The sequence below is a fragment of the Rhinichthys klamathensis genome, unplaced genomic scaffold (assembly GCF_029890125.1).
Source record: "Rhinichthys klamathensis goyatoka isolate OS25496 unplaced genomic scaffold, OSU_Roscu_1.1 h1tg000009l_1, whole genome shotgun sequence".
NCBI classification, from domain to species: Eukaryota; Metazoa; Chordata; class Actinopteri; order Cypriniformes; family Leuciscidae; genus Rhinichthys; species Rhinichthys klamathensis.
In genome coordinates, this window is record NW_026606562.1 from 1,703,037 (window position 1) to 1,717,666 (window position 14,630).

The 14,630-nt window shown below is 43.3% G+C and overlaps 1 protein-coding gene across 1 annotated transcript; it reads left to right on the top strand.

Moving 5' to 3' along the window:
• Positions 1 to 558: 558 nt before the first annotated feature.
• Positions 559 to 13,885, top strand: LOC130093284 (5-hydroxytryptamine receptor 3A). The gene is made up of 3 exons (XM_056260552.1): positions 559 to 856; positions 1,119 to 1,310; positions 12,954 to 13,885. The coding sequence occupies exons 1-3, from the start codon at positions 772 to 774 to the stop codon at positions 13,250 to 13,252; spliced, it is 576 nt and encodes a 191-aa protein (XP_056116527.1). The 5' UTR covers positions 559 to 771; the 3' UTR covers positions 13,253 to 13,885.
• The last annotated feature ends 745 nt before the right edge of the window (positions 13,886 to 14,630 follow it).

Genomic DNA, 14,630 nt, shown 5'->3' on the forward strand with positions numbered 1-14,630 from the left:
TAACTCTCATTTGTTTGGTCGTCTCTGCAGTTGTGGACGTTCAGTTGTCCATTGGTAGACCGGTGGATAAATCATTAGAATATTCTCTTGGAATGATGACAACTAAAGGAGAGTGGGAGCTGGTTGAAATGACGGCTCAAAAACATGACATACCTCCCCAGGAAATGAATATCTCACGGGACACACTTACTTACTATGTATTACTATCTATCACAATTAAAATCAAATAAAAAAAACTTAGCTATAAACAAGAAAATAAAGTTAATCAAAACCAACATACTCTCATGGCATTTGCTCTCTGAAGTTGAATAATGATAATAATAAGCTTAAATAGGGGTAACACTTTATTTTAAGGTGACGTAGTTACACTTTTCTATATGTACTTACTATAGTAATAACAGTAAATTATGCATAATTACAACTAACCCTAACCGTAACTCTATAGTAAGTACATGTAGTTAATTAATATTACTCAGCACTTATTTGAGTTAGTGCAATGTAACTACGTCACCTTAAAGTAAAATGTAACCAAAATATGATATCAGTGTGTTGGCTTAAGCTGTCAGATTAGCCTTTGTTAGTATTTTAATTGAATGAATCTGCATTTTAAATTAAATTGTTTAAATTACTTTTGTCCTTCATTAGATTGTCCTCAGGCGTCGGGCAACGCTATACGTGGTGAACCTCCTGATTCCCAGCTGTTTCCTCATTACTGTAGATCTATTCAGCTTTCTTCTACCAACTCAGAATGTGGATCGATCTTCCTTCAAAATGACCCTCATCTTGGGTTACACTGTGTTCCTGCTGCTAATGAACGACCTGCTGCCCGTCACAGGAAACAGCTTACCTCTCATAAGTTTGTATAGGAGCTTTTTATTGTAGCGTTACACTTTTTCATAACTAGGCATGTAAAAGTAAAAGAGTCAAGTACTTATTCTGGCTGCACTGTAAGAACAATACTCAAGTTAAGTGACAAAATGTCTTGTCACTCTTCAGAGTCACTGCTGGTTATGAGAGTTTTAAAGCACTTTTTTCCTCTCTTGCCAACCGGCATTATTTTGTCAAATTTTAGCTGATTTTTAAGACATTGCATTATCTTATAATTAATCTCTTTCCAGATGCATTTTTCTCTCTCTGCTTGGCACTGATGGTGGCCAGTCTTCTGGAGACAATTCTTGTCATAAATATTCAGTGTGGCTCCAGTAACTATGGACCGTTACCTCGATGGGTCAAGGTGCTTTTCCTCAACTACCTTGCTAAACTTGTTTTTTTAAGCAAGAAACCCAGTGACCAAAACTGTGATCCTGAAGGTAAGTCTTACAATGGAAGACTATGCAATATTTTCACTCCTATTGAGGTCCTGATTCGCCTATTATACTTTGCGATAATGAATCGCTGAATATATATTATCCTGGATGTGAAAAATGTAATACTGTAACAAAGACTCAAGATTTCACTAGTTGCGTTTCTATAAAAAAATTAGCAGCCTGATCAGCATTGCCATAAATGATTGAATGCCACGATTGGCCAATCAGAATCAAGTATTCAGTGAGCTATGTAACAATTATGTTCAACAGGCGTAAATAGTTTCTGGAGTGTCTATTTACACCAAGTGCAAATAGCCCACAGTTGGTACAGTAGATGCTATTTAGACTAACTCTGTCCACCATTGTCTGATTGAGCCTCACAAAATTACACAAGAGACCCATCTGAAAACAGGATCAGGGGTCCGGAGAGTAAGGCAACCGATGCGAGTTCGAATTCGCCTTTTACCGAACTCATTCTTCTCGCTTTTCCCATTGCATGTCAAATCAGAGAGATGTCTACTTTAAGTAAAAATTGTGAAAATGAAGTAGAATGTCTATTCACTCGGCGGCCATATTTGCAACGCCTCCGGGCAGCTATTTCGGGAATACAAGACCAAGTCCAATCTATCTGAATGGGGAAATCCTGAAATCTTAAAAACTGCTTGCCGAACTCACATGTAAATAACATATTTCAAATCAGCAACAAACTCTTACATGAACTGTCTCATAAATGTTGTTTCTTATGCTTAAAATAGCGTTAAAAAAGCAGTCCTAAATTCGAGTCCCAGAACACTGTAGCAACCGGAGCTGCAGTGGCATGCAGTGGCATGATCACTTAACCAATCAGCTATTGGCTCTTTTATTTAAAATTCGGGACGTATTCCGCCATATTGCCTTTGCATTTTCTCCCATTCATAAATAATACACAGTACACAAGTAAGTGCAGCGTCTTTGTAAATCTAAATTCTTTGGTATAGAATAGTGTAAATAAAGTGTTTAAATGGGGCCAATTATGCCCCTTTTTACTAGATGTAATATAAGTCTCAAGTGTCTGTGACGTTTCAACTCAAAATACCCCACAGATCATTTACTATACCATGCCTCTTTTTGGGCGGAAGCAAAAACACGCTGTTCCCTTTCGTAGTCACTACGAGTTACATCGTGATGACGAATGGGGTTCGCTTAGAAGCCTCTAATCTTCGAAAGAAATAAAACGAGCCAATGGCAAGGAAATGAGATGGGTCTGCGGAATTTGCAGGACGTAACTCCGCCCCACCGCGTGGGTATAAAACGAAGGACGCCGCAACATGCAGATATGTTTTCGCTTCAGAGCCAAGAAGTTCTCTTCACTCCTGCAGCCTATTCTCTGACTATCTTCGAGAATCTTCTAGACGAGCAGCTTCCAGTCGGTGTTGGTGTGATGGCGTGTTCCAGGGAGTTTCACATTCCTGCCTGTTGAACTGGACAGCGTGTGTGTTTCTCCATAGGCGCTTCAGCACTGTTGCAAGCTTTTCTCTCACAAAAAGAGAGTGCACGCGGCACATCTTTTTAAAGAGTGCTGTATTCTGATAGATTCAGCTGATGGGCACGAGCGCTGTTTTGACGTGTTTGGGCTTCGATCACGTTCAGACAGTGTCACGTTCTCCCAGCTGGAACATGACCATAGCAATGGAACGGTCAAGACTCGATGAGCTCAATAGAGCGAGAGTCCCCTCATTAACACCCCGATCTATTGTATGTATATCGCCGCATCAAAAGGTGAGCTGGAGTCCTCTGGAGATGAGGGCTCGTCTGTGCTGCCACCCTCGGGTGTGCTAGCATAACGAGTCTGATCCAGAATTGACAGCTATGCTTTCCCGGGCCGCCTTGAGTATCGGGCTTGTGTGGAACCATCCGCCATGTCCCGAGCACTTAAGGCTTATGATGTTTTTTGGGGGAGGCGAACCCACATCCTTTCTACCCGGATGTGCATGAAGAGGTCATGAGATCGTGGGAGTCTCCTTTGACTTTTCGCGACTGCTCAGCGGCCTCTTCCGCCTTCTCTGCCCTCGCAGAGGCTACGGCCAAGGGTACACTGGGGTTCCCCCCGTGGAGTGTTCTGTGGCAACACATCTGTGTCCCCACAGCGCCTCTACCTGGCGTGGCGACCCTAAGCACCCCTCCAATGCCTGTAGGTTTTTTGTCTACTCCGGTGGCAAAGACCTATAGAGCTGCAGGGCAGGCTGCCGCCTTACTGCATGTTATTGCCATCCTTCAGGGTGCTCAATGACTTGCACAAGGGTAGGGCTGATTCAGGGCTCATCCAAGAGCTGCCTGCCGCCACGACCTCGCTCTACGAGCGACAAAGGTGACCGCACGCTCCCTGGGTCAGGTGATGTCCACAAGCGTGGTCAGACATCTCTGGCTTAACCTGGTTGATATGCGCGAGGCTGAGCGAACCCGCTTCCTCAACTCCCCCATATCCCAGGCTGACCTCTTCGGCGGCACGGTCGAGGACTCTGCCCAACAGTTCTTGGCTGCCCAAAAGCAGACTGAAGCTACCAAACATGTTCTGACCCCGCGGCCAGCTGCTGCCACCCAGCCGCCGGCACAGACGTCTCAGTCCGCTTGCCGCCGAACACGCCCTCCTGCGACTTCCGCCCCCTCCCGCCCGGCCCCAGCAGCACCATACCAGTCCCGCAGCCTGCTGAACATCAGGCGATGCGGCGCTCACGTTACGGGCAGCTCAGACATGGGTTGCAGTTCTTTCAGGAAGTGGTTGCAGGGCCACTCCTTCCCCCTGTGGAGGGCCGGGGGAGAACCTCTTCTCCAAAGAACTGACATCCCATCTCTGAGCCCCCAGAGAGCGTAGAAGACAGTGCGCGCCGCTTACGAGCCTCGCCACTCTCGTCCCCCTCTGTCGCTAGACCCCTGACAGAGCAGGCCCCTGTGGAACGCTGGTCCTTCCCTGGCCTTCCTCTGTCAGGATGCGGCATATGACTGTGCCCCCACATCAGGACGCTCCGCCTCCCATGTCTGGGCCGGTCATTCTGCCTCGCTGCCCCATCGTGGGTACGTCTGTGGTTCACATGACCCCACTGGTTCAGTTTTGGAGCTTCCAATCTGTCCCACTGAATCATCAGGCTCGGCTTTGTGATTCAGTTCGCACGTTCTCTTCCCTGCTCCGGGGAATCCGCTATACCGTGGTGGGTGGCAATGCCCCTGTCATGCGTACGGAGGTCGTCACCCTACTGGCGAAGGGTACGATCGAGACCACCCCTCCAGCCGAAATGAAGTCTGGCATCTTCAGCCCCGACCTCACTGTACCCAAGAAAACCGGTGGGTTTGACCAATCCTGGACCTGTGCATCTTGAACCGTTCCCTTCTAAAAAGGCTTCCATTTTAGATGCTCACGGCCAAACGCATTTTCGAATGTGTGTGGCCACTGGATTGGTTTGCAGCGATCGACCTGAAGGACGCCTACTTCCATGTCTCCTTTCTTCCTCGACACAGACCCTCGGTTTGTTTTCGAGATCCAGACATACAAGTACGCGGTTCTGCCATTTGCGCTATCCCTGTCTCCCTCGCGCCTTCATGAAGGTTGTCGAGGCAGCCCTTGTGCTGCTCGGCAAGACGGGGTTCGCTTCCTGGACTATCTCGACGACTGGCTAATCCTAGCTCACTCTCGAGACCAGGTTTGCGAACACAGAGACCTAGTGCTCAGGCACCTAGTTCGTCTGGGCCTTAGGGTCAACTGGGAAAAGAGCAAACTTTGCCCCGTACAGAGGATCTCTTTTCTCGGTATGGAAATCGACTTGGTCGCCATGTGCGTGCAGCTCGCACAGTCACTGCTGACTTGCCTTAGACAGTTCGAGGGCAAGAGTGCGGATTCACTTAAAGTTATTTTAGAGGCTCCTGGGGCATATGGCATCCGCAGCCGCAGCAATGCCGCTCGGATTGCTTCATATGAAACCACTTCAGCTCTGGCTTCGCGATCCAGTCCCTAGGTGGGTATGGCAACAAGGCATGCTCCGAGTACCAGTAACTCCGACCTGCCGTCAGACCTTCACCCTGTGGACGAGACCTCAGCTTTCTACGGGCCAGAGTGCCCTTAGAACGAGTTTCCATGCATGTTGTTGTCTCAACAGATGCCTCCTACACGGGCTGTGATGGTACCATCACTTCCGCTAGAGCGTTGTCCACTAGACATGCCTACGCGTCGAAGTGGAACCTCTTCGTCTCCTGGTGCTGTTCTCGCCGAGAAGACCCCAGAAAATGCCCGATCAGTGTCGTGCTTTCCTTCCTGCAAGATGGGTTGGAGCGAAGGCTGTCTCCCTCCACGCTGAAAGTGCATGTTGCCGCTATCGCCACACATCACGACGCAGTCGAAGGTAAGTCTGTGGGAAAGCACGACCTGGTCATCAGGTTCCTGAGAGGATCCTCCTCGCCCTCCTCTCGTTCCCACTTGGGACCTTTCAGTGGTTCTAACTGCCCTGCAGAGTGCTCCCTTTGAGCCTCTGCAATCAGTGGAGCTTAAGTCCCTGTCGATTAAGACAGCGCTCCTGGTTGCATTGGCCTCCATTAAGATGGTAGGAGACCTGCATGCATTTTCTATAGACGAAGCGTGCCTGGAATTCGGGCCGGCCTATTCTCACGTGATCCTGAGACCCCGGCCTGGATATGTGCCCAAGGTTCCCACCACTCCCTTTCTAGATCAGGTGGTGAACCTGCAAGCGCTGCCCCTGGAGGAGGCAGACCTAGCCTTGGCACTGCTCTGTCCAGTACGCACCCTCCGTGCTTACGTAGACAGAACGCAGTGTTTCAGGACCTCAGACCAGCTCTTTGTCTGTTATGGTGGGAAGCTAAAGGGAAAGGCTCTCTCCAAGCAAAGGTTGTCTCACTGGATAGTGGACGCCATTGCTTTGGCTTACCAGCAGCAAGGTCGTCCGTGCCCCCTTGGTGTGAAGCCCGACAACACCCAGAGTGTGGCCTCCTCTTTGGCTCTAGCGCATGGCGCCTCGCTAACAGACATCTGCAGAGCTGCAGGCTGGGTGACACCCAACACATTCGCCAGATTCTACAATCTCCGAGTGGAGCCAGTGTCCTCCCGTGTACTCGCTTCAACCAGCCGGTACTAGGACCCGCTCAGGTGTCTTCTCTTGCTCGCCATTCCACTCCACGGACTGAATATGTGCGATATTCTCCTCAGGTGAGCCTCACAAGCCCTGAGTTCCTCCAGCGCTGTTGATGTCAACGCCAGAGTTATGCCTCCGGCCTAAGCCTCTCTGAGCATGTGTCTTTCCCTTGGCAAGCCACTCTGCCACCCCTGAGGTTGAAATATTCCACCCTGCGGGCTGGACACCCCAGTGTTCTCCGTATGCACTCCCCTCAAGGGTCATATGTGTATTCTGTAAGTGGAAGGTGTGAGATGTGTTTTTTAAAAGTTAAACTTCTATGAGTGCTGTGTTTTCAGAGTGCCAATTCTTGCGTGATCCGCTGTAAAAGATGAGAGACGCAAACGCAATGGTCAAACACATCCGTCTAGCGCATTTACATTGAAAAGCAATTGGAAAAGTAGTGCAGTGGAATGTAAATCACGTTCTGTGTTTATTGATAAAGCCAACAACATAACTAATAGATTGTCTCAGCTACATGATTTACATTCTTGTGTTTCCACTAGCTGCTCTAGCGAGGAGATAAACATGGCAGACTGTGTCCCGTCGTGGCGGGCCTATTACATTGTGACGTCACATTGGGCAAAAATGTGAATGACTAATTTTGAGACACTATTTATGATTTATTGGAAAATTAAAAAGTAAAAAAAATTACAATTTTTTACAATTATAATGTGGTTGTGTACACATTATTGCTGACACATTTATGTTCAAACACCATGTAAAAGTGAATTTTGCATAATAAGTAACCTTTAAGGGTATGTATAGGTGTAGATGAACGGAGGGCTTTAGGGGCAAGGACAAGTACTGTCCCAATAAGACGGCATCCATTTAGGATTTTAATAAATATAATCTTATACACCAGCGTTTCTCAAAGTGTGGGGCGTGCCCCACTGGTGGGGAATGGAAACATGACAAGTGGGGCGCGACAAACGGGAGAAAATGTGGTAATTTTTGTGCCCATCTCTATTAATTCCTTTATTTATTGAGCATAAACTCAAAACAAAACAACGACACATTTCAATGTAAGCCTTACTTAACCTTTTTACACGTAAGTTTAAAAGTTTTTAGAGGCGCCCGTTATTTAGATCGTATCCCTTTATGGTTTCCATGGTGACGCGTCATTGCTTGTCACACCGCAGCCACAATAGACGAATCCGGCGAAACTACCGGAAGTAAGCGGGCGCCATTACTGAGCTGTTGCTGGGTAGCGTTGCCTCCTATTGTTTTATTTGCAACTTGCGTCCACTGGAATAAACAGCCCGCGATTTACGACTGTCACTAACGTTACAACTTTTATAATGTCGAGTGGGAAAACATGTTGGCATTTTGAAAAATCATCGGATGCCAGGCGAAGGAGAAAATACTCTTGAATACCTTTAAAACAACAGAAGGGGCGCATTGGGGTAGTAACGTTAGTAACAGTACTGTTATGTCTGTTGTTAATGTTTGATTTGCTTTACTGTGACAGATTTTTAAAAAAAAATTTAAATTAAATATGCATTTTTTGCTATAATAACAATTATTTAATGACATAAGTAAAAAAATATAATAAATATGTAATATAGTCCTCAGCAAAATCTCCTCTCTAGCTATTTTTTCTATTCAATTAACATGCTATGGTCATTCAATGGCTTTCCTGAGCTAAATGTAACGTTATGTGACATAATTGTTCTCCTGCTGTTATATTGACCTCTTTCCATGGTTTAAAAACACTAATTGGTCGATATTATATATACTTTCTAGCTGTACCTTACCCTTGCCTTTTGCAATGTGAAAATGAGATAAATAATGGACACAAATGAAAAACATGAATTCGTTTATTTGATGTCATTCATTTATTTATTGTTGCCAAATGGACAGATCTTTTTATAATTTCCTCGTTAGCTAACGTTAGCCTAGCTAGCTTGCCAAGCTATTTTCATAAATAATCTGTAAGATCGTTTGTACCTTCATCTGTGACTGGAGGCCACTGTCTAACATCATCAACCCGACAAGTCATTCTGCCTGGCTGTAGCTGTCACATAGAGCTGTCATCGAGGGTGCGTTATCACCACAGTCTATGGTTATCACGGAGGTTTGTTTACATACCGGTAACAGCTCAGTAATGGCGTCGCCACAAGATGGCAGCCTACACAGAACGCTCGTCAGATTCGTCTATAGCAGGGGTCGGGAACCTTTTTACCAAGAAGAGCCAAACAAACAAAAAATTTTTTAGAAATTTTTCAAAAGAGCCACAGCAAAGTTTACACTTGTGTATTAGAAATATTTGCCAATTTTTATTTAATAACAACACCAGTAGGTGGCAATAACGCTGTTTTTTTTTCACTCATTGACACCCAAGCTAAGGCTACTTCATACCATCATACTTTCTAGCACTCCTAAGACACCACAAAAATTGAGAAACGAGCATCATAGACAAGTGATTAACAAGAAGTGCATTGCACCCTACTTACATTAATGAGATTTCTGTTGCTGCATCATTTTGCTGAGTGCTTTGTAGTTGGGGTCGTAACTAGTGAGATTCAGCTTCATGCAGGCATTAAGGCTTTCATCTGTTAACCTTGAACGCAGGTTGGTTTTGATATTGTTCAGATGTGAGAAGGACTGCTCACATGTGTATGTTGAGCCAAACATTGTCAGGACAGCAACACTGACGCGACGCATTGTGCTGAAAGTGGCTGGAAGTTCGTTCCAGGTTTTCAGGATGAGATTGTCTTCACGTTGGAGTTTTCTCATATCTGCCCACTTATGTTGCTTTGCCAGTTCTGCCCGCTGACGAGCGAGGCTTTCCAGTTCGGAATTCAAAGTGAAAAATTTTGACACCCACATATCCGTCACCTTCAGTTCAGCAGCTTCCAGCTCAAAATCTCCGATGGAGATTCCAGGGAAGACACTCAGGTTTTGTGTATCCACGGTGCACACATGTGGATGAGTTATCACTTTGAACAAATCGGCATGTCTGCGGAAGTCCACAAAGCGTGATTTGAATGACATCAGTAAATCAGACGTAAAGGCTGCGAGCTTACGGAGGTCAAAATGATGAGTGGCGTCCCTCGCTAAGCATTCCTCTCTGTATGCCCGCAATGTTTCGAAATGCAGGAGACGGCCACTTTCTATGTCCCTGATAAACAGCTCCAGCTTTGTTTCAAATGCAAACACTGCCTGTTGCAGGGACAAGATTGTGTTCCCAATGCCTTGCATTTTCACATTGAGGTGGTTCATATGACATGTAATATCCACCAGGTAGTGAAACTTCAGGAGCCACTCAATGTCATTGAGCTCGGGATGAACATTTCCTTTCATTTCCAGAAATGCCCTCACTTCATTTAAACAGGCAGCAAAACGGGCGAGTGCTTTTCCCCTGGATAACCACCGCACATTGCTGTGCAGTAGCAGCCCTGGATAATTACTCCCCACTTCATCCAACAGGGCCTTAAACTGGCGATCATTTAAAGCTCGGGCCACAATGAAGTTCACAATGCGAACGACCAATGACATCACTTCGCGAAGTTCCTCTCCACACGACTGAGCACACAGTGCCTCTTGATGCACAATGCAATGAAAGTTTAAGATGGGCCGCTTCTCTTGCTCACACAGAAGGGCAACGAATCCTTTATGTTTCCCTAACATACTGGGTGCTCCATCAGTACACACAGATATAAGCTTATTCAGTGGGAGCTTTTTCTCTGCAGCAAAGTCCATCAGAGATTTTAACACATCCTCACCTCTTGTTGTATCTTTCATCGGCAAAACAACGAGACTCTCTTCACGCACTGTATCACCCGTCACATACCGCCCGATTATGCTTAGCTGCGCTATATTGCTCACATCGGTAGACTCATCCAAGGAAAGAGAAAAGTAACTACCTGAACTGATGTCGTTGATTTGCATCTCCTCTATCTGGCGTGCCATCACCAGTGCACGATCATGAACAGTTCTTGCAGAGAAAGGCATTTCTTCGATTTTTTGAATAATTTTATCCTTGTTTGGGAGGTCGTTAAACAGTTCTTTTGCAACACTGAGCATGCAACCCTTAATGTAGTCTCCATCTGTAAATGGTTTCCCACTCCGCACAATCTCCAGAGCACCAGCAAAGCTTGCAGAATTCAGATTCCCGCCTTTATTAGTCCATGATAGCAGCTGCTGCTGTCCGGTTTCCATTCTCCGCTGAAGCTCAGCGCAAGCTTTTCTCCTGCATTCTCCATCGGGATGTTTTGCGGCGAATGCTGCATGGTGCGTCTCAAAATGTCTCTTAATATTTGACTTTTTGAGCGACGCAATACGTTCATTACAAATGAGACACACTGCGGACCCCAACTTCTCCACAAATGCAAATTGATCCGTCCATTCAGGCCGAAATGAACGGTAATCGTCGTCTTTTTTTCTTTTCGCCATTTTCCTCTCGTTGATGATGATTTTTAATTCAGCCAGCTAGGTAGTTGTTTAACTTGATCTTGACTTGACGCAGGCCTAACCGTCGGCCAATTAAAATTCAGCACTCTGAAAGGTAGGCTAGCTACAGGCCAAACGCCGCTGTCATTCATATTAAGCTGCGAGTCTCTTACCTAAATATTTTGAACATATTTAATTTAATTTTACACATTCAGAATTATACATTAATCAGAAATGCTAATAGTTTCAAAATAATTTTATCATCATGTTCGAGGGTGTATTTTCAGTCAACATTTGAAAATTGGAGAGCCATATAAAATCCGGAAAAGAGCCATATATGGCTCGCGAGCCATAGGTTCCCGACCCCTGGTCTATAGGCTTTATGCCGAGCGTCACGTGACCAAACCGGAAAACGGGTCTCATTGCATCCGCTTGTCAGAGAAAGTGTTAACGGCCGTAAGAACTAACTACGATATCTATAGATTTTTAAGGTAATCAGCTAACCTACGAAGTTCACTTTGTTATTGGTGTTTTATGCTATTTAAATATCTAAACGTTAGTGTGAAGAAGAAAAATTCAAAAACTTTTAAATATCAATCTGCACATGCGAGGGACATTGGTTATGCTCATTTTTGCTTGCTCCTTTTAAGTTATCTTGAGTAAAACCGCAAAAAATTTCATGAAGCACATACAAAAGACCTGAATCGGAAGCGATGTGATCTGTTTTCCGGCTTGGTCACGTGACGCTCGGCATAAAGCCTATAGCGCTGAATGACTGATTATCTGCTTTTATTTCACAAATTTGTTGGCTATAGCAGGAAATATCTGATATTCCGATTGTCAAATATGAGCAAGTGGATGCGTTTTGTTGTTTAAACACCTTAGTTGAGCTAACGTTATACGCGATGGGCGTTAGTTTATGCCGGATTTTAGAGAATCGGATCTGTTGGATTTAACAAACGTCAATTTATCCATTTCTCCCGAAATACATGAAAGTAAGTGGCTGGTGAACTGGGAGAAGCATAGAGTAAACTTGAAAGTTACTTACACGATGTGTATTTGATATGAATAATACGTGTAGTCTAATTATAATGGAAATAATTATTATTGCCGCTTCCATAGACATAAGTGTATATTTGACAAACTAATGTATTGCTTTTTTAGTACTTATGTGAATTTAAATGTCTGAAACCTAAAATAAACATTATGTGGTTGAAAACACTGAATAGTTGTGATGTCAAGCGGTGAGCGCTCTCCGTCTCTGGCTCAGAAAATATGTGTAGCCTACTACAAAACAGGCTCATTGCAGACACTAAATTAGTTAATCACTTAATGTTGAACTTTCAAAGTGCACCAGATTTATGAATTTATCTTTAAAACGTACAAACTTTTCTTCCGGGGGAGCATGCCCCCCGACCCCCCTAGGGGTGCAGAGGTCCACACCACACACAAAATACTGTGGGAAACACAGTAGCTTATATAATAGTCTTCGAAAAATACAAAATACAATTATTATTATTATAAAAATACCTAAAATACGTACATTAGGATTTTACCACCTCCGCCTCGTTTTGAGCCAGGAAAAACCCTGAGATTATTATTATTCTTTAAAAATTTTGTTTGTTCTTTTTGCATGCAGTTTGCGAAGTGACAAAATAGTAAAGCAAAGCACAACTAGTCCACACTTTTATTTTCTCCGTTTCTGAATTTGATGTTATCAGAGGCAAAATACAAACACAATTGCATTATTTTTATCTACTGTCATGTTCATGTTTTTAAAATGTCATGTTAACAAAATACATTTTAACTTAAAGCCTAGATTTTGTTGGGGCAATTGCATGAGGACAGGTGGGGCACCAACCCTTCCCTACCTTCAAAGTGGGGAATGGCAGAAAAAGTTTGAGAAACACTGGTATACACTGAATATGTTGTTATAATTGCATACTGTTTTATAATGTACAATAATGCACTTAGGGTGCAAATAGTAAGCTATCTGCCACTATTTGCTCTAAGTATAAATATCATCTAACAACTGTATAGACTTAGTGCAAAGAAAATACTGCTATATTCACTTAGTGTTATTCTCTTGTAGCTGTAGAGCACAGAACTGAGACCAAGCACTGGGATCCTGTAGTTGACACCCCTCTGAGGGAAGCGGTCCATAACACAAATCCTACTCTTCAGGAACTGAGGAAGATAAGCCACGAGTTACTGTCCATCCGTCAGCAGGTCGATAAACATTTTAAAACTGATGAGAGCGCAGATGAGTGGGTACATTTGGGTGCAGTAATTGACCGCTTGCTTTTTGGGATGTATATTATCTTTCTCTCAGTGAGTTTCATCACTATGTTTGTCGTTTGGCAGTACTGGTACAACAAAAATGCATCTTTGATATAAATAAACCCACTGAAACTATATAGGAATAAGTGTTGAGTGTGCATGATTACTGAACCTGTAACATATTGCCATTTATTAAATCAGTAGCACTTTGTTGTACAGTCCTGTTTCCCATACATACTATGTACTTATTTGAGTTATTACAATAACTGGGAAATAACTAGGTATTAACCCTGAACCTACCCCTAAACCTAACCATAACCCATGTAGTTACCTTATACCAGTACTTTCTTAGGTAACTACACTGTAAGTACACGTACTGTAAAATAAAGTGCAACAATTAAATCTAATGGAATGTAATAATGCTGTATAGCTAATAGTGAATATTTTCTGCTGAAGTTCTGTACTTTTATATTTGTTTTTGTTTCTAGTTTTGTTGTTTTTTTACATTACAAATTATCATAAATTTGTAGTCCTATTAGGTCTAAGGGTTTATGCATATATATATACTGAGCTGTTGGAAATAAATGCACATCACAAATGTATTTCTGTAATACCTTGTAGGTTACTGATATCTTATGATATATTATGAGTTAAATAGAAAAAAAATGGTTTTGGAATTTGAAAAATACTGTATAATTTAACTGTCGCTGTCTACCCACTAACCTATATGACAAGGATAGATGGATGTTACCATGTTGTTTCTTCTAGAACGCTCTGTTGTTTTCTTCTAAAATGCTGTTTCTTTTTCTCCTCTTGAAAAATAAAAATCGTCTGATATCATATATGAGGAAGTTATCTTTATCTTTTATCTGTTAATATGATGTTAATAGGGAGGATTTTTTTTTTTACACTTTAGGAAACTTGCTTCAGAGGAGCAAAATATATGGCCACAATTTATAATTTGTTAATTATTTATCAATTTATACTTTATATAATCATAAACATTAAGACTAGAAACAATAAATTACAAATTACAAATGTACTTATAAAAATGTACAGTATTACATTTCATGTTGACATTATCTGTACTTATAAAAATGTACAGTATTACATTTCATGTTGACATTATCTGTACTTCTGTAACGTGTTGTCCAGTAGGTGAGGGTGAAAAAATAACTTTCAGTTGCATTTCTGTGATTTGTGCTGTCACAAACTGGATCAGTTGTGACAGCTGCAATGATATATATATATATATATATATACACTCACCGGCCACTTTATTAGGTACCCCATGCTAGTAACGGGTTGGACCCCCTTTTGCCTTTAGAACTGCCTCAATTCTTCGTGGCATAGATTCAACAAGGTGCTGGAAGCATTCCTCAGGGAGTTTGGTCCATATTGACATGATGGCATCACACAGTTGCCGCAGATTTGTCGGCTGCACATCCATGATGCGAATCTCCCGTTCCACCACATCCCAAAGATGCTCTATTGG